The sequence below is a fragment of the Salvelinus namaycush genome, chromosome 31 (assembly GCF_016432855.1).
Source record: "Salvelinus namaycush isolate Seneca chromosome 31, SaNama_1.0, whole genome shotgun sequence".
NCBI lineage: Eukaryota > Metazoa > Chordata > Actinopteri > Salmoniformes > Salmonidae > Salvelinus > Salvelinus namaycush.
In genome coordinates this window covers 29,134,388-29,161,096 of record NC_052337.1, presented here as the reverse complement: position 1 = coordinate 29,161,096, position 26,709 = coordinate 29,134,388, and the positions used below count along the sequence as shown (strand labels likewise).

Here is a 26,709-nt window from a genome sequence, read left to right as displayed (position 1 = left end):
ATACACAAGAGACACCTGATCTCTCCCTTCAGTAGTTGTTGACTCTGTCAGCATACATGTGCGTTGGGCATTGTGCCTCATCAGCATGGAAACAGACTCTGAAATACCCACCCCTACTGTCCTTTGGCCAGCCCCCAATGTCAGAACAGTAGTCAGTGTCATTAGAAAACTGCGTCCGTATTAGAAAAGCCAGCCTAGTGGAAAGTAGGTGCGTTTAATAAGGAGCCATCCTCCTCCCTACTGGCCCGTGTTGTGTAATTGTGTGCTCCTGTGCACTGAGCTGCATACAAGGCCTGGATCAACAAACAGCCGTAGTCCTCTCTCAGCAGATGGCCTGCCTATGATGGCACAGGTGGGTGCTCATGTTTATTTCTCGTGGGAGGGAAGATTTTGGCTGCCTCAGTTGTACTGGTCCAATGTCAATGTTTGTCTAAATCTGGTTGTATGTTTTATAAGGGGTTTTCATGTTCATTTAGTGATTAACAATGTATAATCTCAAGAATTGAAACTGAATTTAAGTTTTGCACATAGAATCACATTGTGGAATATGAGTGGGTCAGTGCTTATGCATGTTTTAAGCCCTTTTTTGCACAGATTGTGACACTGGACAGTATATTTACATCACAAGCAGTGATGGCAACTTTTACTTCACTATATTCCTAAAGAAAATAATGTACTTTTTACTCTGTACATTTTCCCTGACACCCAAAAGTACTCGTTACATTTTGACAGGAAAATTGTCCAATTCACATACTTATCAAGATAACATCCCTGCTCATCCCTACTACCTCTGATCTGGCGGACTCACTAAACACAAATGCTTTGTTTGTAAATGATGTCTGAGTGTTGGAGTGTGCCCCTGCCTATCCGTCAATTAAAAAACAAGAAAATTGTGCTATCTGTTTTGCTTAATATAAGACATTTGAAATGATTTATACTTTTACTTTTACTTTCGATACTTAAGTACATTTGAGCAATTCCATTTACTTTTGATACTTACGTATATTTAAAACCAAATACTTTTAGACTTTTACTCAAGTATTATTTTACTGGGTGACTTTCAATTTTACTTGAGTCATTTTCTATTAAGGTATCTTTACTCAAGTACGACAATTTAGTACTTTTTCCACCACTGATCACAAGACACTATATTTACATTACAAGGCTTACAAAATTGAATCATGGTTAAATAAACTAGTCAAAGCCTGATGTAGATTAAAGAAACCTTTTTAGAGACAAGTTTAACAACATGTCATTATTTCTAGGAAAGACACTGAGCTTCAAAGAAGGTAAACTGGTTGATTGATAGGTCAGATGTCAGTGATGAGACTACGTCACAACAAGCTCATTTACATAACCTGTGAAAAACCCTAAACCGGTTTAACTGTCTCAGTCGACTTGGATGATCTAAGGCTGAGAGGAAAAGAGAGGAAGAGAGACCAGAGCACTGCTTCAGTATAATCAACTCTCCTTACTTCACCCATAAAACAGTAAGTAAAGATGTTTCTCCATAATAACTTTGGAAGTACAGATGATGTCATAGAAAGTGAAACTCCTACGACATACTGCAGTTAGTTTCACAATGGGTAGCAAGGAATAAATTTGTCCTAAATATTTCAAAAACTAAAAGCAATTGTATTTTTGACAAATCATTCACTAAACCCAAAACCTCAACTAAATCTTGTAATAAATAATGTGGAAATTGAGCAAGTTGAGGTGACTAAACTGCTTGTGAGTAACCCTGGATTGTAAACTGTCATGGTCAAAACATGTTGATACAACAGTAGCTAAAATTGGGAGAAGGCTGTCCATAATAAAGCACTATTCTGCCTTTTTAACAACACTATCAACAAGGCAGGTCCTACAGGCTCTAGTTTAGTTTTTTACTTTCGGTTTTGTACAGCTTCAAACAGCTGAATGTACAATATTTTTGGTTATAGAAAATATATTTCACAGCGGTTAAAATGGTACAATGATTCAATACACAATGACTGCTTGTTTTGCCACATAAACTGAAATTAGGCAAACTATTAGAGTTTTAGCAACCAGGCAGAGCGATTTCTGCATAGTGCATGTTTAAGTCTAAATCATTTCAAATTCCTTATAATAAGCAAACCAGACAGCACCATTTGCTTGTTTTTCAAATTTACGCATAGCCAGGGGAACACTCCAACACTGAGACATAATTTACAAATTAAGCAATTGTGTTTAGTGAGACCGCCAGATCAGAGGCAGTAGGGATGACCAGGGATGTACTCTTGATAAGTGTGTCAATTGGACCATTTTCCTGTCCTGCTAAAGCCTTCAAAATGTAACAAGTACTTTTAGGTGTCAGAGAAAATGTATGGAGTGAAGTGTACATTATTTTCTTTAGGAATGTAGTGAAGTAAAAGTAAACAAACATTGCAAACAGCAAGATGGATGCTTATAAAAAACTTTGTCCATCTGTTTCAAACACACAATATCATCTTTAACGGGATAGTTTACTCAGAATACAAACATGATTTTCCAGCTACCTTGGCTATACTTGAAGGCAGTTTTGGGATATTTAATTTCCTTTCAACACTTAATAGCCATATTTTGTTACTGTTAGCATTCTCAGTAACACTTAACATGAAACTGTTATTGTGCCTGTGTAATAAAACTGTAACTACTTTTGGAGCAACATTGTAGTAGCGTGTTACATAATACTTTGGTAATTGTATTTTAAATACATAGGAATGAGCTGAGAGTTTAACTACTGTACACAAGAGGAATAGTGACTGTAATAACTCCATAAGAACTTGATGTTCAAGAAACAGAAACAATGATGCCTGAGCAAGGAACCAAAGGGAGTGGCACATATAGGGCAGGTAATCAAGGAGGTGATGGAGACCAGGTGAGTGTCATAATGCGCTGATGCGTGTAACGATGGTGACAAGTGTGTGCCATAACGGGCAGCTTGGTGACCTAGAGCCCGGAGAGGGAGCACACGTGACAGTACCCCCTCCCCGACGCGCGGCACCAGCCGCAGGATGCCGACCAAGATGACGATCCCGGGGATCAGGAGCGGACCGGTCACCTCTGCCAAGGCGCAGGCACCTGTCGATCCAGCTGAGGCGCGGGAGCATGGCGACCTAGAGGCCGGAGAGCATACGTGACAGTACCCCCTCCCCGGTGCGTTCGGCTCCAGCCGCAGGACGCCAACAACAGGGACGATCCCAAGGATCAGGAGCGGACCAGTCGTCTCTGCTAAGGCTCAGAAACCTGATGAACCGGCTGATGTGTGAGAGCCTGATGAGACCTCCCTGGTTGCCTCCGTCGAGGCACGGGAACCTGTTCACCCTGCTGAGGCATGGGAGCCTGTCGAGCCAGCTGAGGCATGGGAGCCAATCGATCCCGCTGAGGCAGGGGAGCCCCTCGAACCCGCCGATGCATGGGAATCCGACAAACCGGCTGAGACCTCCCAAATAGCTTCGGTTCTGACACCCGAACCCGACATCACCTCCAAAACAAAAACAAAAAAACACTCCCTGATGCTTCCCTTTGGTGAGGCATCACTCTAATGTATGCGCTGGGAGTCAGGAAGCAAGTTCAGGGAGTGAATCATTTAATAATAAATAAAAACATAATACAAAACAAGAAACGTGAACAGCGCACAGACAAGAAACAGAAACAATGACGTCTGGGGAAGGAACAAAAGGAAGTGACATAAACTCAGCAAAAAAAGAAACGTCCTCTCACTGTCAACTGCGTTTTTTTTTCTTCAGCAAACTTATCATGTGTAAATATTTGTATGAACATAACAAGATTCAACAACATACATAAACTGAACAAGTTCCACAGACATGTGACTAACAGAAATTGAATAATGTGTCCCTGAACAAGGGAGGGTCAAAATCAAAAAGTAACAATCAGTATCTGGTGTGGCCACCAGCTGCATTAAGTACTGCAGTGCATCTCCTCCTCATGGACTGCACCAGATTTTCCAGTTCTTGCTGTGAGACGTTACCCTACTCTTCCACCAAGGCATCTGCAAGTTCCCGGACATTTCTGGAGGGAATGGCCCTAGCCCTCATCCTCCGATCTGACAGGTCCCAGACGTGCTCAATGGGATTGAGATCCGGGCTCTTTGCTGGCCATGGCAGAACACTGACATACCTGACTTGCAGGAAATCACGTACAGAACGAGCAGTATGGCTGGTGGCATTGTCATGCTGAAGGGTCATGTCAGGATGAACCTGCAGGAAGGGTACCATATGAGGGAGGAGGATGTCTTCCCTGTAACGCACAGAGTTGAGATTGCCTGCAATGACAACAAGCTCAGTCCGATGATGCTGTGACACACCGCCCCAGACCATGACGGACCCTCCACCTCCAAATCGATCCCGCTCCAGAGTACAGGCCTTGGTGTAACGCTCATTCCTTCGACGATAAAGGCAAATCCGATCATCCCCCCTGGTGAGACAAACCCGCGACTCGCCAGTGAAGAGCACTTTTTGCCAGTCCTGTCTGGTCTAGCGACGGTGGGTTTGTGCCCATAGGCGACGTTGTTGCCGGTGATGTCTGTTGAGGACCTGCCTTACAACAGGCCTACAAGCCCTCAGTCCAGCCTCTCTGTCCACAATAGGCTGAGTCTAAGCACTGATGGAGGCATTGTGTGTTCCTGGTGTAACTCGGGCAGTTGTTGTTGCCATCCTGTACCTGTCCTGCAGGTGTGATGTTCAGATGTACCGATCCTGTGCAGGTGTTGTTACACATGGTCTGCCACTGCGAGGACAATCAGCTGTCCGTCCTGTCTCCCTGTAGCGCTGTCTTAGGTGTCTCACAGTACGGACATTGCAATTTATTGCCCTTGCCACATCTGCAGTCCTCATGCCTCCTTGCAGCATGCCTAAGGCACATTCATGCAGATGAGCAGGGACCCTGGGTATCTTTCTTTTTGTGTTTTTTAGAGTCAGTTAAAAGGCCTCTTTAGTGTTCTAAGTTTTCATAACTGTGACCTTAATTGCCTAATTGTAAGCTGTTAGTGTCTTAACGACCGTTCCACAGGTGCATGTTCATTAATTGTTTATGGTTCATTGAATAAGCATGGGAAACAGCGTTTAAACCCTTTACAATGAAGATCTGTGAAGTTAGTTGGATTTTTACAGATTATCTTTGAAAGACAGGGTCCTGAAAAAGGGACGTTTCTTTTTTTGCTGAGTTGATATAGGGCAGGTAATCAAGGAGGTGATGGAGTCCAGGTGAGTGTCATAAAGCGCTGATGCGCGTAACGATGGTGACAGGTGTGTGCCATAACGAGCAGCCTGCTGACCTAGAGGTCGGAGACGGAGCACACGTGACAGCTATAGGCTATATTAAGATTCATATCTAAGAGCCCTCCAAACCATGTGCCTTTGATCGTATATTTAGACTAATTCAACAAACTGTTGTCGGTTTTGGTTCTTCATCAAATAGTTGGCAGACATCAAATAAATATTTGTTTCTTTTCAAATAACTTGCATATATTCACATACCTTCAAATTTTCTTTAGTTTTCTGAGAGGCATACAAAATACTTAAAAATATTATTTGTTTTTCTGAGACCTGTATTTTAATATCAAATGAAATAGTTGCCTTTTAGTTTAAATTCTATATAAACTATATTCGACTACCTCTAGCATATAAAAAGTTGCTATTTTCAAATAAACAAAATACAACTATCTTCTGGCCAGGTCTGAATGTGTGCACATCCAGTGAAACTTACCAGGTGTCAGGTAGAGAAAATAGTTCAATGTAAGAAAAATAAAACCCACAAATACGGTTGTGTGCTCTCAAATGATTTGTTAAAGTGACTTTTGATGAAGACCCATTGACAAAACATTATTGTCCTAATAAAACATTTTCATTTTTTATGCCTTTACCTTTTGTACTGTTCTGGTATGTCTATCCATCATGGCATTCAGATTACTTCAGATTGCATTTAGGCTTTTCCTTGTTTGATTTTGCCACTGATTATCCCCCCCTTTGGCTTTAGTGGTTTGTTTGGAAATGTGACCTATAGTCTTACTGAGACTGTTGTTTAGCCACTGCTGTTTCAGACCCTGTATGGTTGAAATGTTGCTGAAAGTATCAGAAATCCATCAGGCTTTGGGTGGATCAAAGCATTTGTCAAACTAAAGGATTGGAATGAAAATACATTTTGTAAAATAGAAATGTGTTCACGAGGACAATGAATGGAATGGTACATGAACAGCAAAACAAATCATGATCTTGTTCAACACTTCCTGATGACACCAGCTGATGAAACAACCATGAGGAATTACCTGTTGAACTATGTGTCACTATACAGCATGTGTTCTCGAGTGTCTGTTTCTCTGTTTTTTGACCCCCTCAGACTCTACACTTAGCCATGGCATCTGTGTCAGTCAGCTCTCGTCTAAACAAGGCCATCCATCAGCACTACATGTCCCTTCCTCAGGGGGACCTGTGTCAGGTCACCTACATCTGGATCGATGGCTCCGGGGAGGGGCTGAGGAACAAGACTCGCACCCTGGACAGAGAGCCCCAGGGAATAGAGGGTAACACATTAAAGCAAATGTATTTGTCAAAATAATAACAAGAGCGATAAATACACAATGAGTATAGATAACTTGGCTATATAAACAGGGTACGTACCAAGTCAACGTGCAGGGGTACAAGGTAATTGAGTTAGATATTTTTATTCATTTATCCCTTATTTTACCAGGTAAGTTGACTGAGAAGACATTCTCACTTACAGCAACAACCTGGGGAATAGTGACAGGGGATGAATGAGCCAACACTGGGGATGATTAGATGAACGTGACAGTATGAAGGCCAGATTGGAAATTAGCCAGGACACCAGGTTTAACACCCCTACTCTTACAATAAGTGCCATGGGATCTTTAGTGACCACAGAGAGTCAGGACACCCGTTTAACGTCCCATCCAAAAGACAGCACCCCACACAGGACAATGTCCCCAATCACTACCCTGGGGATTTGGGATATTTTTTTAGACCAGAGGAAATGGGGCCTCCTACTGGCCCTCCAACACCACTTCCAGTAGCATCTGGTCTCCCATCCAGGGACCAACCCTGCTTAGCTTTAGAAGAAATCCAGCAGTGGGATGCAGGGTGGTATGCTGCTGGCAATGTATATATAGGTAGGGATAAAGTTAATAGGCAACAGGATAGATAATAAACAGTAGCAACACCGTACAGTATGTGACTAGTCAAAAGATTGCAAAAAGCATCAATGCAGATAGTCCGGGTAGCTATTGACCATTTTTAAGGCCTTCCTCTGACATAGCCTGGTATATACAGTACATGGCCAAAAGTAAATTGACACCTGCTCATCGCACATCTCAATCCAAAATCATTGGCAATAATATGGAGTTGGTTCCCCTTTTACTGCTATAACAGCCTCCACTCTTCTGGGAAGGTTTTCCACTATATGTTGGAACATTGCTGCAGGGACTTGCTTCCATTCAGCCATGAGAGCATTAGTTAGGTCAGGCACTGATGTTGGGCAAGTAGGCCAAGCTCACAGTCGGCATTCCAATTCATCCCAAAGGTGTTCGGGTCAAGGCTCTGTACAGGCCAGTCAAGTTCTTCCACACCAATCTCAACAAACTATTTCTGTATGGACCTCTGTGCACGGGGGCATTGTCATGCTGAAACAGGAAAGGACCTTCCCCAAACTGTTTCCACAAAGTTGGAAGCACAAAATCATCTAGAATATCATTGTATGCTGTAGCATTAAGATTTCCCTTTACTGCAACTAGCCCGAACCATGAAAAACAGCCCCAGACCATTATTCCTCCTCCACCAAACTTTACAGTTGGCAGTATGCATTCAGGCAGGTAGTGTTCTCCTGCAGCCGCCAAACCCAGATTTGTCCGTTGTCCGATTCATCACTCCAGAGAATGGGTTTCCACTGCTCCAGAGTCCAATTGCGCATGGTGATCTTAGGCTTCTGTGCGTCTGCTCGGCCATGGAAACCCATTTCATGAAGCTCCCAACGAACAGTTCTTCTGCTGACGTTGCTTCCAGAGGCAGTTTGGAACTCGGTAGTGAGTGTTGCAAACGAGGACAGGCAATTTTTACGTGTTACGTGCTTCAGCACTCAGCGGTCCCGTTCTGTGAGCTTGTGTGACCTACCACTTCACGGTTGAGCCGTTGTTGCTCCTAGACGTTTCCACTTCACAATAACAGCACTTACAGTTGACCGGGGAAGCTCTAGCAGGGCAGAAATTTGACAAACTGACTTCTTGGAAAGATGGCATCCTATAAAGGAGCACCATTGAAAGTCAATGAGCTCTTCAGTAAGGTCATTCTACTGCCAATGTTTGTCTTTGTAGATTGCATGGCTGTGTGCTCAATTGTATACACCTGTCGGCAAAGGGTGTGGCTGAAATAGCCAAATCCACTAATTTGAAGGCGTGTCCACATACTTTTGTATATATAGTATAGGTCCTGGATGGCAGGGAGCTCGGCCCCTGTGATGTATTGGGCCTTACACACTGTAGCACCTTGAGGTCAGATGCCAAGCAATTGCTATACCAAGCGGTGATGCAGCCATTCAAGATGCACTCAATGATGCAGCTTAGAACCTTTTGAGGCTCTGAGGGCCCATGCCAAATCTTTTCAGCCTCTTGAGGGGGAAGAGGCTTTGTTGTGCGTTCTTCACAACTGTGTTGGTGTGTATGGACAATCATAATTCCTTAGTGATGTGGACACCGAGGAACTTGAAGCTCACGACCCCCTCCACTACAGCCCTGTCGATGTGGATGGGGGGCATACTCGGCCCTTTGTTGCTTGTAGTCCACGATCAGTTCCTTTGTCTTCATCATGTTGAAGGAGAGGTTGTTGTCCTGGCACCACAATGCCAGTTCACTGACCTCCTCCCTATAGGCTGTCTCCTCATCGTCGGTGATTAGGCCAACCACTGTCGTGTCATCAGCAAACTTAATGATGGTGTTGCAGTCATGGGGGAACAGGGAGTACAGGAGGGGACTAAGCACGCACCCCTGAGGGGCCCCCGTGTTGAGTGTCAGCGTGGTGGCTGTGTTGTTGCCCCTCACCACTTGGGGTGGCCCATCAGGAAGTCCAAAATCCAGTTGCAGAGGGAGGTGTACAGTCCCAGGGTCCTGAGCCTAGTGATGAGCTTGGAGATCACAATGGTGTTGAACACTGAGCTATAGTCATTGAACATCATTCTCACATAGGTGTTCCTCTTGTCCAGGTGGGAGAGGGCAGTGTGGAGTGCAATAGAGATTGCTGCATTCGTGGCTCTGTTGGGATGGTATGCAAATTGGAGTGGGTCCAGGGTTTCTAGGATGATGCTGTTGATGCTGTTGATGTGAGCCATAGCCAGCCTTTCAAAGCATTTCATGGCTACAGATGTGAGTGATACAGGCAATAGTCATTTAGACAGGTTACCTTATCGTTCTTGGGCATAGGGACTATGGTGGTCTTCTTGAAACATGTAGGTATTGCAGACTGGGTCAGGGAGAGGTTGAAAATGTCAGTGAAGACACTTGCCAGCTGGTCAGCGCATGCTCTGAGTACGTGTCCTGGTAATCCGTCTGGCCCTGCGTCCTTGTGAATGTTAACCTGTTTAAAGGTCTCAAACCTCATTCACATTACAAATAAGCATGTTGCGCCAGATATCATGCATTTCAATGGGGATGACCACAATGGAGTGAAAAAGCAACTCCCCTCCTTGCGGTTGAAGGCTGCATACTTTGACATTCTTCAAACTTTGCGTCGTCTTCAGTTCAGCCAGAGTCCGTCAAAGAACAGGAAGTTACCAAACAGAAGTAGATGAAAATATTCGGTTTACAGTGATGGCTTTATGGGATAGCTAGCAACTTGTAAACAATTACCCATTCCTCCTGTCTGTTAAGCCAATTATATTATATGAATGTTGCCTACCATTTAAGTTTATTGTGATGGTAATGACATTTGTTTTTTTATGATAATTATTAGGTAGAGGTCGCTAGTTACAATGGTATCTTCAACCTAGCATAGCTTTCAGCTTTCAGCTAGCTATATACATGCTATAAAGTTAGAGAAACAATTTGAGGAAAAAGTTGCTTAACAAAACATGTTTTATTATCACCTGAGACAATATATTTATCCTGTCTTGAATGAAAAGGTCATATTTTGCAATCTCCGAAAATAAATGTGATCTCTGATGAGAGACAGGTTCTTCTCCATCTTGCAATACAAACACTACACTTGTCCATTCAGTAGTGGGACAAGACTCCGTGAAGATGGCTTATGGCGTAACAAAATATGTCACAATGTAAACTGGGGCATTACTCACATCGGTTACGGAGAGCGAGATTACACAGTCGTGCTCTCATGCATGGTTCAGAGTTGCTTGCCTCAAAGCTTCAAGATTAATGTCCAGCTCTAGCCTTTAGCTCAGTGCAGATATCGATGGCTTCTGGTTGGGATATGTACGGTGCCTTGCAAAAGTATTCATCTCCCTTGGCGTTTTTCTTATTTTGTTGCATTACAACCTGTTATTTAAATTGATTTTTATTTAGATTTCATGTAATGGACATACAGAAAATCGTCTAAATTGGTGAAGTGAAATTAATGTTTACTTTTTTCAAAAAATTACAAAAAAAAAGGAAAATGGAAAAGTGGTGCGTGCATATGTATTCACCCCCTTTGCTATGAAGCCCCTAAATAAGATCTGGTGCAACCAATTACCTTCAGAAGTCACATAATTAGTTAAATAAAGTCCACCTGTGTGCAATCTAAGTGTCACATGATCTGTCACATGATCTCAGTATGTGTATATGTGTTCTGAATGGCCCCAGAGTCTGCAGCACCACTAAGCAAGGGGCACCACCAAGCAAGCGGCACCATGAAGACCAAGGAGCTCTCCAAACAGGTCAGGGACAAAGTTGTTTAGAAGTACAGATCATGGTTGGGTTATGAAAAAATATCAGAAACTTTGAACATCCTACGGAGAACCATTAAATCCATTATTAAAAAAGGGAAAGAACATGGCACTACAACAAACCTGCCAAGAGAAGTCCGCCCACCAAAACTCATGGACCAGGCAAGGAGGGCAATAATCAGAGAGGCAACAAAGAGACCAAAGATAACCCTGAAGGAGCTGCAAAGCTCCACAGCGGAGATTGGAGTATCTGTTCATAGGACCACTTTAAGCCGTACACTCCACAGAGCTGGGCTTTCCAGAAGAGTGTCCAGAAAAAAGCCATTGCTAAAAGAAAAATATAAGCAAACACGTTTGGTGTTTGCCAAAAGGCATGTGGGAGACTCCCCAAACATATGGAAGAAGGTACTCTGGTCAGATGAGACTAAAATTGAGCTTTTCGGCCATCAAGGAAAATGCTATGTCTGGAGAAAAACCAACACCTCTCATCACCCCGAGAACACCATCCCCACAGTGAAGCATGGTGGTGGCAGCATCATGCTGTGGTGATGTTTTTCATCGGCAGGGACTGGGAAACTGGTCAGAATTGAAGGAATGATGGATGGCGCTAAATACAGGGAAATTCTTGATGGAAACCTGTTTCAATCTTACAGAGATTTGGGACTGGGATGGAGGTTCACCTTCCAGCAGGACAATTACCATACGCATACTGCTAAAGCAACACTTGAGTGGTTTAAGGAGAAACATTTAAATGTTTTGGAATGGCCTAGTCAAAACCCAGAACTCAATCCAATTGAGAATTTGTGGTATGATTTAAAGATTGCTGTACACCAGTGGAACCCATCCAACTTGAAGGAGCTGGAGCAGTTTTGGCTTGAAGAATGGGCAAAAATCCCAGTGGCTAGATGTGCAAAGCTTATAGAGACATACCCCAAGAGGCTTGCAGCTATAATTGCTGAAAAAGGTGGCTCTACAAAGTATTGACTTTGGGGGGGTGAATAGTTATGCATGCTCAAGTTCAGTTTTTTTGTCTTATTTCTTGCTTGTTTCACAATTTTAAAAAATGCATCTTCAAGGTGGTAGGCATGTTGTGTAAATCAAATGAAACAAACCCCCAAAAAATCTATTTTATTCAATTTTGTAAGGCAACAAAATAGGAAAAATGCCAAGGTGGTGAATACTTTCGCATGCCACTATGTAAAGTTCTGTGAGATGGGCCAAGTGTTTTGGGCTTCACTGTGGTCTATTCTATCAACGGGACCTGAAGAACTGTAATATCCTATGTTTCTTCGAAGTCATGGCTGACAAGAAAATGGATAATATACATCTAGCTGGTTTTTCTATGCATCGTCAAGACCGAACGGCAGCTGAGGGTAAGGTTAAAGGGGGGTTGTGTGTCTCTTTGTTAACAACAGCTAATGCGCAATCTCTAATGTGAAGGAAGTCTTGAGGTTTTGCTCGCCTGAGTTAGAATACCTCATGATAAGCTGCAGACAATACTATTTACCAAGAGTTTTCATCTATATTTTTCATAGCTGTCTATTAACCACTACAAACCAATGCTGGCACTAAGAGCGCACTCAACAAGCTGTATCGGGCCATAAGCAAACTAGAAATGCACATCCAGAGGCAGCACTGCCAGTGATTTTAATGCAGAGAAACTGACAACAAAGAACCATTACTCATTTTAAACCCAAAGGTAAATTATGTCCTATGGTTAACAACTCCTCGATTAATACCTATTGTAGGTTAGTCGAACAAGAAGCCATGTCAGTATATACGAGACAAACAAACCATATTCAGAAGATCCTCACTAGGACAGAAGAACAGGCACTCAATTAACTAATGAAAGACTCATCTTTGCTGCTGCTACTCTGTTTATCATATATGCATAGTCACTTTAACTATACATTCATGTACATACTACCTCAATTGGGCCGACCAACCAGTGCTCCCACACATTGGCTACCCGGACTATCTGCATTGTGTCCCGCAACCCGCCAACCCCTCTTTTACGCTACTGCTACTCTCTGTTCATCATATATGCATAGTCACTTTAACCATATCTACATGTACATACTACCTCAGTCAGCCTGACTAACTGGTGTCTGTATGGAGCCTCGCTACTTTTATAGCCTCGCTACTGTATATAGCCTGTCTTTTGACTGTTGTTTTATTTCTTTACTTACCTATTGTTCACCTAATACCCTTTTTGCACTATTGGTTAGAGCCTGTAAGTAAGCATTTCACTGTAAAGTCTACACCTGTTGTATTCGGGCACGTGACAAATAAACTTTGATTTGATCTTTGTTTATCAAACCTGCAGACAAGGGTGGTGCTGTGGTCGTTTTAGACTATGAAAAATACAAAGAAGCGATTCAGAGATTCAATTTAGTAATTAACGTTTCTATTAGAAAACTGATCCCACACTGGTGTTCCAAAGGGATATTAACTCAAATCTGGAGCATGCCACATTAAACAACCTTATATCACAGCCTGAATATGACTACCTTTGCTGCAAATGTGCCATTCATGCCTGTACATTTTGCCTGATTTACATAAATCACAACAAGGCAATTATCCAAGCAGCCCAGTGGTCGCAGGAATAGTGCAAACATTGCCATCATATGTGAATTACGCTATAGACTTTACAAACAAGATCTCACCAATAACGGGATTAACAGAAGACTGTATTTAGCTCACATTAGATGTCGAGTCTGTACACCAGCATTCCCCACACGAGGGAATGGCAGCCCTAGCTCACTACAGCTGCCCTGCGCGCCGGGTAGGCAAACTGTTGCCATTTCATGTGTCTGAAGGTACAAACTCTTGCTTCCCGGTGGGCCTGGAGAGGAAATCAAGTGCACTACGCCACCGCTGGCCAATCAGATTGCTCAGATGACCGAGTCTGCAGTAACGTAGCAGGCATAAAATAAATCTACGGCAAAATTGATACTGTGAGATTTCAAAACTTTTAAAACAATGACTAAAGGGAGACTGTCAACGAGTACAGCAAAGAGCTGCTGTTTTTATGCGTGGGTTCATGTTTAAGTTCTTACTCTGTCAACACTTTGTATTCAACAGTTTTATTATTCATAAAATGCGCGTTCTTTCTATTCCACTCAGCACTACAACAAGCAGTGCAGCAGTAATGAATGAGTAGGAAAGTGTATCTATAGGCGTGCGTTGTTGTTATTATTACCGGCTTGGGTCTTTTTTAATATCAAGTTATATTTAACTTTCTCTGTTCATAGGAGTAACAACATGAATTTGTGCACGAGGCAGAAATAATGCGGTGAGACTCGAGTTTCGCCATTAGCTGGAAGACGGTGTCCCTTTCTGGTCAGTGTCAGTGGAGGAAAGGGAGAGCGGAGGGATGTTGAGAGACGGACCCTCAGTCTGCTGCTATCTCCCTCCGCTGAAACTGACGATCAGATGCAGGCACCATCAGCCAAGTAAAATAAAAAGCACATTATTTAAACGTATGCTCACTCAGCTGTGCCTCACAAGTAATACAACAATGGATCTATTACCGGTGTGATCATATAGCCTACCTCAAAAAATGTCCCGAACAACAACGCATTGGCAGGTAAATTCAAGCAAAGCCAGTATGCGTGATAATGTATTGGGCCTATAGCTTACTGCACAAACATCATTGCTACAGTACTGTTTTTAATTGGTTAATGTTCCATAGGCTTACATTTTTAAAAGCATGTTAATAAAAAATCAGAGCGGTAGATCTCGGCATACATTTTGACTCAGAAAGTGATCTTGACTCAGAAAAGGTTGGTGACCACTGCTCCAGAGCTAAAGAACACTCAGTAATGTTCACCACCACATATACGTTGAGCTCCCGCAAAGTGGGCGATGCTGTCAAGAAACACTGGCATGTTTAATCCTCGGAACCAGTTTTGTCTGCTGAATTTAAGAACTCACCACTTATTGTATCTAGGAGAGGTCGAAATTTACGCGACAAGTTGGTCTATGCCAACTGCCAGCCACAAAAGAAAATGAGCCAGGCTCTTTTACGCCCTCTTCTGAATGGTAGCTATAAATGCAGAGGCAGCGCACAGTGCAACAATATGATGATGTGTGAATATTTCTGCCACCCACATGCAGGAAAACGGTTCCAAATAAATGACATTATTACGTGCTCCTCCACCCATGTTATCTACATGATTAAATGTCCATGTGGGTTGTGTTAAATAGGAACAACCTGTCGTTCTCACAGAATTAGTGAACATAAAAGTTAAATCAGGAGAAACGACAGGGATTATCCTGTTGCAGTACATTTTAATGACCAAAAACATGACATTTCTACATTTAGATTTTGTGGCATAGAGAAAGTCAAGTTATCAGACAGAGGAGGGGATATAAATAATACTCTGAGCAATACACCCTCCAGACATTATTCCCAAAAGGTCTTAATGATGAAATTTCCATGAATGTTATGTCATAAATGTGAACATGAACTAATGCCTTGTAGTTAAAACCACTTCAGCCTACTCAGACGTTTTTACTTGATAGGTACTTGATAGGTCGATGGCCTCATTTTGGTTTTACAGACATGTTTAATACGTTTTATGTACATACTTTATTAGAATATTTCTGAAATGCACATTGTTATATTTGGTAACACATTCGATGCACTGAACACTCACAAAAGCTCTGACGAAGGCCTTCAGGCCTATGAGTAAAGCTTAATAAAGAACAGTGATACTAGCAAGAGCAGTGCGGGTTTCTGTTATTCAATGTGTTATGCAGGTGAATGAGGACCCAAAAGCGACGTAAAAGAAACAGAGTCTTTATTCCAGTATCAAACAAACAATGATTCTCCTGGATATATCAAAGGTAAATCCAAAACAGGAAACTGAAAACCTCTCGTCAGTAGAGAGGAACGACAGGAGACGCGACCACAGACTGCAGGTCGCTTCAGGAAGGCACAAGCCGTAGCTGACATAGACACCTGCTCACACGCAGCATCTGAAGAAGGCAAAAACACGACAGGGCGGAACAAGGACACAGGAGCAGCAAACATCAAACAAGAATCCGACAAGGACAGAAGCGGAAAACAGAGGGAGAAATAGGGACTCTAATCAGAGGGCAAAATAGGGGACAGGTGTGAAAGAGTAAATGAGGTCGTTAGGAGAATGAGAAACAGCTGGGAGCAGGAACGGAACGATAGAGAGAGAGAGCGGGAGAGGGAGAGAGGGAGGAGGAGAGAGAGAGAGAGAAAGAGGGAAAGAACCTAATAAGACCAGCAGAGGGAAGCACAGGGACAAGACATGATGAAAGACAAAACATGACAGTACCCCCCCACTCACCGAGCGCCTCCTGGCGCACTCGAGGAACCCTGGCGGCAACGAAGGAAATCATCAATCAACGAACGGTCCAGCACGTCCCGAGATGGAACCCAACTCCTCTCCTCAGGACCGTAACCCTCCCAATCCACTAAGTACTGGTGACCACGTCCCCGAGAACGCATGTCCATGATCTTCCGTACCTTGTAAATAGGAGCGCCCTCGACAAGGACGGGGGGGGGGGAGGGAAGACGAATGGGGGCGCGAAGAAAAGGCTTGACACAAGAGACATGGAAGACAGGGTGGACGCGACGAAGATGTCGCGGAAGAAGCAGTCGCACAGCGACAGGATTGACGACCTGAGAGACACGGAACGGACCAATGAACCGCGGAGTCAACTTGCGAGAAGCTGTCGTAAGGGGAAGGTTACGAGTGGAAAGCCACACTCTCTGACCGCGACAATACCTAGGACTCTTAATCCTACGTTTATTGGCGGCTCTCACAGTCTGCGCCCTGTAACGGCAAAGTGCAGACCTGACCCTCCTCCAGGTGCGCTCACAACGTTGGACAAAAGCCTGAGCGGAGGGAACGCTGGACTCGGCGAGCTGGGACGAGAACAGAGGAGGCTGGTACCCAAGACTACTCTGAAACGGAGATAGCCCGGTAGCAGACGAAGGAAGCGAGTTGTGAGCGTACTCAGCCCAGGGGAGCTGTTCTGCCCAAGACGCAGGGTTTCGAAACGAAAGGCTGCGTAATATGCGACCAATCGACTGATTGGCCCTTTCTGCTTGACCGTTAGACTGGGGATGAAACCCGGAAGAGAGACTGACGGAAGCACCAATCAAACGACAGAACTCCCTCCAAAACTGTGACGTGAATTGCGGACCTCTGTCTGAAACGGCGTCTAACGGGAGGCCATGAATTCTGAACACATTCTCAATGATGATTAGTGCCGTCTCCTTAGCGGAAGGAAGCTTAGCGAGGGGAATGAAATGTGCCGCCTTAGAGAACCTATCGATAACCGTAAGAATCACAGTCTTCCCCGCAGACGAAGGCAGACCGGTAATAAAGTCTAAGGCGATGTGAGACCATGGTCGAGAAGGAATGGGAAGCGGTCTGAGACGACCGGCAGGAGGAGAGTTACCTGACTTAGTCTGCGCGCAGTCCGAACAAGCAGCCACGAAACGGCGCGTGTCCCGCTCCTGAGTAGGCCACCAAAACCGCTGGCGAATAGAAGCAAGCGTACCCCGAACGCCGGGGTGGCCAGCTAACTTGGCAGAGTGAGCCCACTGAAGAACAGCCAGACGAGTAGAGACAGGAACGAACAGAAGGTTACTAGGACAAGCGCGCGGCGACGCAGTGTGAGTGAGTGCTTGCTTTACCTGTCTCTCAATTCCCCAGACAGTCAACCCGACAACACGCCCCTCAGGGAGAATCCCCTCGGGGTCGGTAGAAGCCACAGAAGAACTAAAGAGACGGGATAAGGCATCAGGCTTGGTGTTCTTATTTCCCGGACGATAGGAAATCACGAACTCGAAACGAGCGAAAAACAACGCCCAACGAGCTTGACGTGCATTAAGTCGTTTGGCAGAACGGATGTACTCAAGGTTCTTATGGTCAGTCCAAACGACAAAAGGGACGGTCGCCCCCTCCAACCACTGTCGCCATTCGCCTATGGCTAAGCGGATGGCGAGCAGTTCGCGGTTACCCACATCATAGTTGCGTTCCGATGGCGACAGGCGATGAGAAAAGTAAGCGCAAGGATGGACCTTATCGTCAGACTGGAAGCGCTGAGACAGAATGGCTCCCACGCCCACCTCTGAAGCGTCAACCTCGACAATGAATTGTTTAGTGACGTCAGGAGTAACAAGGATAGGGGCGGATGTAAAACGCTTCTTGAGGAGATCAAAAGCTCCCTGGGCGGAACCGGACCACTTAAAGCAAGTCTTGACAGAAGTCAGAGCTGTGAGAGGGGCAGCCACTTGACCGAAATTACGAATGAAACGCCGATAGAAATTAGCGAAACCGAGAAAGCGCTGCAACTCGACACGTGACTTAGGAACGGGCCAATCGCTGACAGCCTGGACCTTAGCGGGATCCATCTGAATGCCTTCAGCGGAAATAACAGAACCGAGAAATGTGACAGAGGAGACATGAAAGGCGCACTTCTCAGCCTTCACGTAGAGACAATTCTCTAAAAGGCGCTGGAGTACACGTCGAACGTGCTGAACATGAATCTCGAGTGACGGTGAAAAAATCAGGATATCGTCAAGGTAAACGAAAACAAAAATGTTCAGCATGTCTCTCAGTACATCATTAACTACTGCCTGAAAGACAGCTGGAGCATTAGCGAGACCGAACGGCAGAACCCGGTATTCAAAATGCCCTAACGGAGTGTTAAACGCCGTTTTCCACTCGTCCCCCTCTCTGATGCGTACGAGATGGTAAGCGTTACGAAGGTCCAACTTAGTAAAGAACCTGGCTCCCTGCAAAATCTCGAAGGCTGACGACATAAGGGGAAGCGGATAACGATTCTTAACCGTTATGTCATTCAGCCCTCGATAATCCACGCAGGGGCGCAGAGTACCGTCCTTCTTCTTAACAAAGAAAAATCCCGCTCCGGCGGGAGAGGAAGAAGGCACCACGGTACCGGCGTCGAGAGAAACAGACAGATAATCCTCGAGAGCCTTACGTTCGGGAGCCGACAGAGAGTATAGTCTACCCCGAGGGGGAGTGGTCCCCGGAAGGAGATCAATACAACAATCATACGACCGGTGAGGAGGAAGGGAGCTGGCTCTGGACCGACTGAAGACCGTGCGCAGATCATGATATTCCTCCGGCACTCCTGTCAAATCACCAGGTTCCTCCTGAGTAGAGGGGACAGAAGACACAGGAGGGATAGCAGACATTAAACACTTCACATGACAAGAAACGTTCCAGGATAGGATAGAATTACTAGACCAATTAATAGAAGGATTATGACATACTAGCCAGGGATGACCCAAAACAACAGGTGTAAAAGGTGAACGAAAAATCAAAAAGGAAATGGTCTCACTGTGGTTACCAGATACTGTGAGGGTTAAAGGTAGTGTCTCACATCTGATACTGGGGAGAAGACTACCATCTAAGGCGAACATGGGCGTGGGCTTCCCTAACTGTCTGAGAGGAATGTCATGTTTCCGAGCCCATGCTTCGTCCATAAAACAACCCTCAGCCCCAGAGTCTATCAAGGCACTGCAGGAAGCAGCCGAACCGGTCCAGCGTAGATGGACCGACAAGGTAGTACAGGATCTTGATGGAGAGACCTGAGTAGTAGCGCTCACCAGTAGCCCTCCGCTTACTGATGAGCTCTGGCTTTTACTGGACATGACATGACAAAATGTCCAGCAGAACCGCAATAGAGGCAAAGGCGGTTGGTGATTCTCCGTTCCCTCTCCTTAGTCGAGATGCGAATACCTCCCAGCTGCATGGGCTCAGTCTCTGAGCCGGTGGAAGGAGATGGTTGAGATGCGGAGAGGGGAAACACCGTTAACGCGAGCTCTCTTCCACGAGCTCGGTGACGAAGATCTACCCGTCGTTCTATGCGGATGGCGAGTGCAATCAAAGAGTCCACGCTGGAGGGAACCTCCCGGGAGAGAATCTCATCCTTAACCTCAGCGTGGAGTCCCTCCAGAAAACGAGCGAGCAACGCCGGCTCGTTCCAGTCACTGGATGCAGCAAGAGTGCGAAACTCTATAGAGTAATCCGTTATGGATCGATCACCTTGACATAGGGAAGCCAGGGCCCTGGAAGCCTCTTTCCCAAAAACTGAACGATCAAAAACCCGTATCATCTCCTCTTTAAAGTTCTGATAAACGTTAGAACACTCAGCCCTTGCCTCCCAGATAGCTGTGCCCCACTCCCGAGCCCGACCAGTAAGGAGTGATATGACGTAAGCGATCCGAGCTCTCTCTCTTGAGTATGTGTTGGGCTGGAGAGAGAACACAATATCACACTGGGTGAGAAAGGAGCGACACTCAGTGGGCTGCCCAGAGTAACATGGTGGGTTATTAACCCTAGGTTCCGGAGACTCGGAAGACCAGGAAGTAGCTGGTGGCACGAGACGAAGACTCTGAAACTGTCCTGAGAGATCGGAGACCTGAGCGGACAGGGTCTCAACGGCATGACGAGCAGCAGACAATTCCTGCTCGTGTCTGCCGAGCATTGCTCCCTGGATCTCGACGGCAGTGTTGCGAGAATCCGTAGTCGCTGGGTCCATTCTTGGTCGGATTCTTCTGTTATGCAGGTGAATGAGGACCCAAAAGCGACGTAAAAGAAACAGAGTCTTTATTCCAGTATCAAACAAACAATGATTCTCCTGGATATATCAAAGGTAAATCCAAAACAGGAAACTGAAAACCTCTCGTCAGTAGAGAGGAACGACAGGAGACGCGACCACAGACTGCAGGTCGCTTCAGGAAGGCACAAGCCGTAGCTGACATAGACACCTGCTCACACGCAGCATCTGAAGAAGGCAAAAACACGACAGGGCGGAACAAGGACACAGGAGCAGCAAACATCAAACAAGAATCCGACAAGGACAGAAGCGGAAAACAGAGGGAGAAATAGGGACTCTAATCAGAGGGCAAAATAGGGGACAGGTGTGAAAGAGTAAATGAGGTCGTTAGGAGAATGAGAAACAGCTGGGAGCAGGAACGGAACGATAGAGAGAGAGAGCGGGAGAGGGAGAGAGGGAGGAGGAGAGAGAGAGAGAGAAAGAGGGAAAGAACCTAATAAGACCAGCAGAGGGAAGCACAGGGACAAGACATGATGAAAGACAAAACATGACACAATGTTATTCAATTGTTACCATGCACCTTCAACAAAGTTAGCTCAGATGTGCAAGTGCATTTTGAATTTTGAATGCAGGGAAACTGAAATCCGTCTTACCTCATTTTTACCAGCATGTCACCTGTGCACAGAAACACATACAAGCACTCCCTTGCCCTTCATTTGGCAAATCTGACCATAACTCTATCCTCCTGATTCCTTCTTACAAGGATCGACAACGTCGTCCCCACAGTGACCATATGTACAGTGGCTTGCGAAAGTATTCACCTCCTTGGCATTTTTCCTATTTTGTTGCCTTACAACCTGGAATTAAAATAGATGTTTGGGGGGTTTGAATCATTTGATTTACACAACATGCCTACCACTTTGAAAATGCAAAATATTTTTTATTGTGAAACAAGAAATAAGACAAAAAAACAGTAAACTTGAGCGTGCATAACTATTCACCCCCCCCCAAAGTCAATACTTTGTAGAGCCACCTTTTGCAGCAATGTCACGAACTTCTATGGGAGAGAGAGAGGACCAAGGCGCAGCGTGTGAAAAATACATCTTCTCTTTTATTAGAAGAAGAACGAAACAAAACAACAAATGTGAAGCTATCAAAGACTAAGTGCAAACATGCAACATAGACATAGACAATTACCCACAAAACCCCAATGCCTATGACTGCCTTAAATATGGCTCTCAATCAGAGACAATGAACCACAGCTGCCTCTAATTGAGAACCAATCTAGGCAGCCATAGACATAACTAGACAACTAACACTAGACACTACAAAAACACATACATTCCCCATGTCACACCCTGACCTAACTAAAAAACATAAAGAAAACAAAGAATACTAAGGCCAGGGCGTGACAAGCAATTACAGTTGCAAGCCTCTTGGGGTATGTCTCTATAAGCTTGGCACATCTAGCCACTGGGACTTTTGCCCATTCTTCAAGGCAAAACTGCTCCAGCTCCTTCAAGTTGGATGGGTTCCACTGGTGTACAGCAATCGTTAAGTCATACCACAGATTCTCAATTGGATTGAGTTCTGGGCTTTGACTAGGCCATTCCAAGACATTTAAATGTTTCCCCTTAAACCACTCAAGTGTTGCTTTAGCAGAATGCTTATGGTAATTTTCCTACTGGAAGGTGAACCTCCGTCCTAGTCTCAAATCTCTGTAAGACTGAAACAGGTTTCCCTCAAGAATATCCCTGTATTTAGCCCCATCCATCATTCCTTCAATTCTGACCAGTTTCCCAGTCCTTTCCGATGAAAAACATCCCCACAGCATGATGCTGCCACCACCATGCTTCACTGTGGGGAGGGTGTTCTCGGGGTGATGAGAGGTGTTGGGTTTGTACCAGACATAGCGTTTTCCTTGATGGCCGAAAAGCTCAATGTTAGTCTCATCTGACCAGAGTACCTTCTTCCATATGTTTGGGGAGTCTCCCACATGCCTTTTGGCGAACACCAAACGTGTTTGCTTATTTATTTATTTTAGCAATGGCTTTTTTTCTGGACACTCTTCCATAAAGCCCAGCTCTGTGGAGTGTACGGCTTAAAGTGGTCCTATGGACAGATACTCCAATCTCCGCTGTGGAGCTTTGCAGCTCCTCCAGGGTTATCTTTGGTCTCTTTTTGCTAATCTGATTAATGCCCTCCTTGCCTGGTCTGTTAAGTTTTGGTGGGCGTCCCTCTCTTGGCAAGTTTGTTGTGGTGCCATGTTCTTTCCATTTTTTAATAATGGATTTAATGGTGCTCCGTGGGATGTTCAACGTTTCTGATATTTTTTTATAACCCTACCCTGATCTGTACTTCTCCACAACTTTGTCCCTGACCTGTTTGGAGAGCTTCTTGGTCTTCATGATGCCGTTTGATTGGTGGTGCCTCTTGCTTAATGGTGTTGCAGATTCTGGGGCCTTTCAGAACAGGTGTATATATACTGAGATCATGTGACAGATCATGTGACACTTAGATTGCACACAGGTGTACTTTATTTAACTAATTATGTGACTTCTGAAGGTAATTGGTTGCACCAGATCTTATTTAGGGGCTTCATAGCAAAGGGGGTGAATATATATGCACGCACCCCTTTTCCTTTTTTTCACCCCAATTTTTGGGGGAAAAAAGTTATTTTTTTCATTTCACTTCACCAATTTGGACGATTTTCTGTATGTCCATTACCTGAAATCCAAATAAAAATCAATTTAAATTACAGGTTGTAATGCAACAAAATAAGAAAAACGCCAAGGGGGATGAATACTTTTGTAAGGCACTGTATCTCTAGGACAGTGCATTATATTCCATGATGTTAATGTTGGTATTGCTATTGACAGATATTCCAGAGTGGAACTTTGATGGCTCCAGCACCTACCAGGCCGAGGGATCCAACAGTGACATGTACCTGATCCCAGTGGCAATGTTTAGGGACCCTTTCACACTGGAATCCAACAAACTGGTTTTGTGTGAGGTCCTCAAGTACAACCGCTTGCCTGCAGGTAATTGTAAGCATAGCAAGACATACCTTTCTTACTTCAGTTGACAGACACAGAGACCAACTGGTTTTGGTCTATGATCGAAGCTGCTGTCCATCTAATTGACTGCTTTGACTGTCATATTCCCATCAGTCAAACTAACCCTGCAATATACACCTTTTCCCTCCTGCACAGAGAGTAACCTGCGGTCAGGTTGTAAGAAAGTGATGGAAGAAGTAAAGCACTATATCCCCTGGTTTGGAATGGAGCAGGAGTATACTCTCCTGGGGATGGATGGTCGCCCCTATGGCTGGCCCCAAAATGGATTCCCAGGACCCCAAGGTGACTGACCCTACTATATTTTACCATGTGTCCTTTCGTAATATAAATGGTCTTAAGCACTTGGAAAAGCACTACATACAGTGGGGAGAACAAGTATTTGATACACTGCCGATTTTGCAGGTTTTCCTACTTACAAAGCATGTAGAGGTCTGTAATTTTTATCATAGGTACACTTCAACTGTGAGAGATGGAATCTAAAACAAAATTCCAGAAAATCACATTGTATGATTTTTAAGTAATTAATTTGCATTTTATTGCATGACATAAGTATTTGATCACCTACCAACCAGTAAGAATTCCGGCTCTCACAGACCTGTTAGTTTTTCTTTAAGAAGCCCTCCTGTTCTCCACTCATTACCTGTATTAACTGCACCTGTTTGAACTCGTTACCTGTATAAAAGACACCTGTCCACACACTCAATCAAACAGACTCCAACCTCTCCACAATGGCCAAGACCAGAGAGCTGTGTAAGGGCATCAGGGATAAAATTGTAGACCTGCACAAGACTGGGATGGGCTACAGGACAATAGGCAAGCAGCTTGGTGAGAAGGCAACAACTGTTGGCGCAATTATTAGAAAATGGAAGAAGTTCAAGATGACGGTCAATCACCCTCGGTCTGGGGCTCCATGCAAGATCTCACCTCGTGGGGCATCAATGATCATGAGGAAGGTGAGGGATCAGCCCAGAACTACACGGCAGGACCTGGTCAATGACCTGAAGAGAGCTGGGACCACAGTCTCAAAGAAAACCATTAGTAACACACTACGCCGTCATGGATTAAAATCCTGCAGCGCACGCAAGGTCCCCCTGCTCAAGCCAGCGCATGTCCAGGCCCGTCTGAAGTTTGCCAATGACCATCTGGATGATACAGAGGAGGAATGGGAGAAGGTCATGTGGTCTGATGAGACAAAAATAGAGCTTTTTGGTCTAAACTCCACTCGCCGTGTTTGGAGGAAGAAGAAGGATGAGTACAACCCCTATCAAATACTTGTTCTCCCCACTGTATATGAAATATATCTCTATATTTATAAAAGTCATACTATATAAGTTCTAATGTTATCAAATAGGCCTTTGATTTTGATCTCATCTAACTCTCTCTCAGGTCCATACTACTGTGGGGTTGGTGCAGACAACGCCTATGGAAGGGACATTATGGAGTGTCACTACAAGGCATGTCTCTATTCTGGGGTCAAAATCTGTGGCACCAATGCTGAGGTCATGCCATCTCAGGTAAACATTTACCTTTTGCTTCAGGAAGGTTCTACAGATTGCTATATAATATTTCCTAACTCTCCTTCTTTTATCTCCCTCTCTCAGTTTGAGTTCCAGGTGGGTCTGTGTGCGGGGATAGAGATGGGAGACCACCTGTGGATGGCACGTTTCTTGCTGCACCGTGTGTGTGAGGACTTTGGAGTTGTAGCCACTCTGGACCCCAAACCAATGAAGGGGAACTGGAACGGGGCGGGCTGCCATACCAACGTTAGCACCAAGGAGATGAGGGAAGAAGGGGGGCTGCAGTGAGTATGACTGTAATAACATTATTGCACTGTAAGTAAGGTTCTGTAAGGCTGTGTAACTACAAAATTTAGTCCAACACCTAAACTCTCCCCTCTTCTAACAGACATATTGAGCAGGCCATTGAGAAGCTGAGCAAGCGACATGCCCAGCACATATGTGTGTACGACCCTCACGGAGGCCAGGACAACATCAGACGCCTCACAGGCTTACATGAAACCTCCAGCATCCATGACTTCTGTTTTGGTGTGGCCAACCGCGGGGCCAGCATCCGGATCCCACGCCAGGTGGCCCAGGAGGGGAAGGGATACTTTGAAGACCGCCGGCCCTCCGCAAACTGTGACCCTTATGCCGTGACGGGCGCCATCGCAAGAACCTGCCTGCTCGGGATGGAGGAGGAAGAGGAGAGTACATGAGAATAGTCTGCAGTGACCAGACTCATAGACACATATAATCCTGTAGCTGGTGGTTGGTGGAAACCGTCCCTTTGATTTTCCATGATTGTGCGATAGAACTATATTGTAACCAAATAAATCTATACTTAAGACTACTGGTTGTGGGCCTCCCGAGTGGCGCAGCGGACTAAGGCTTTGCATCGCAGTGCTAGAGGCATCACTACAGATCCGGGTTCGATCCCAGGCTGTATCACAACTGGCCGTGATCAGGAGTCCCATAGGGCGGCGCACAATTGCCCCAGCGTCGTTAGGCTGGGGGGGGCTTTACTTGGCACATTGCTTTATAATGAATACTACTCGTTGGATGCTTTAAAGATTCATTACTTGAATGTATGTTGAATGTTTATGAAGGTTAATTATATTTTTCAGTCTTGGTAATTGCAGCTGGTCCAATTGGCATATTATTCAGTTTGTTTAATGTTTATTGTTTGAAGTTGAGATTGAATAAAATGATGCTGAGTTGAACACGAGGCGCATGTTCTTTAAAATCACTACTAGGTGGAATCATGATGCAAGTTTTAATTGTCACCCCTCATACTGGACATGAATGACAATAAAATGAGTATTTCGAACAAACTAACCTTTGACTGTAAATTATTTGAATATATTGACAACACATGACAACCAGTCAAATAAGACTGTAAATGCATTGAATTAAGTTAGCTAAGTCATTACCAACAATTCAGCAAGAGGAGGCCTGCTCACTGTCATCTGCCATGTCTCTCCACACTTTCCTTTTGTCCTATGTTGACACCCTGGCTCAACCTTAGCCCTACCCCTAACCTTAACCGTAGTTTCATGTTCACTCCATTGCTCAGCCTTAACCCTAACCCTAGCTTCATGTCCACACCCTGGCACAACCTAACCCTAGCTTCATGTCCACACACCCTGGCACAACCTAAC

At 44.7% G+C, this 26,709-nt stretch overlaps 1 protein-coding gene across 1 annotated transcript; it reads left to right on the top strand.

Moving 5' to 3' along the window:
* Nucleotides 1-6,372: 6,372 nt before the first annotated feature.
* Nucleotides 6,373-25,767, top strand: LOC120025542 (glutamine synthetase-like). The gene is made up of 6 exons (XM_038970104.1): nucleotides 6,373-6,541; nucleotides 23,355-23,516; nucleotides 23,688-23,834; nucleotides 24,939-25,066; nucleotides 25,154-25,353; nucleotides 25,458-25,767. Exons 1-6 carry the CDS (start codon nucleotides 6,373-6,375, stop codon nucleotides 25,765-25,767), a joined length of 1,116 nt encoding a protein of 371 aa, XP_038826032.1.
* Nucleotides 25,768-26,709: the final 942 nt, after the last annotated feature.

Coding starts and splice junctions, on each gene's coding strand:
- LOC120025542 (XM_038970104.1), top strand. CDS start 6,373: ATGGCATCTGTGTCAGTCAGCTCTCGTCTAAACAAGGCCATCCATCAG. Junction 25,067..25,153: donor CTGAGGTCATGCCATCTCAG/GTAAACATTTAC, acceptor TCCCTCTCTCAG/TTTGAGTTCCAGGTGGGTCT. Junction 25,354..25,457: donor AGGGAAGAAGGGGGGCTGCA/GTGAGTATGACT, acceptor CTCTTCTAACAG/ACATATTGAGCAGGCCATTG.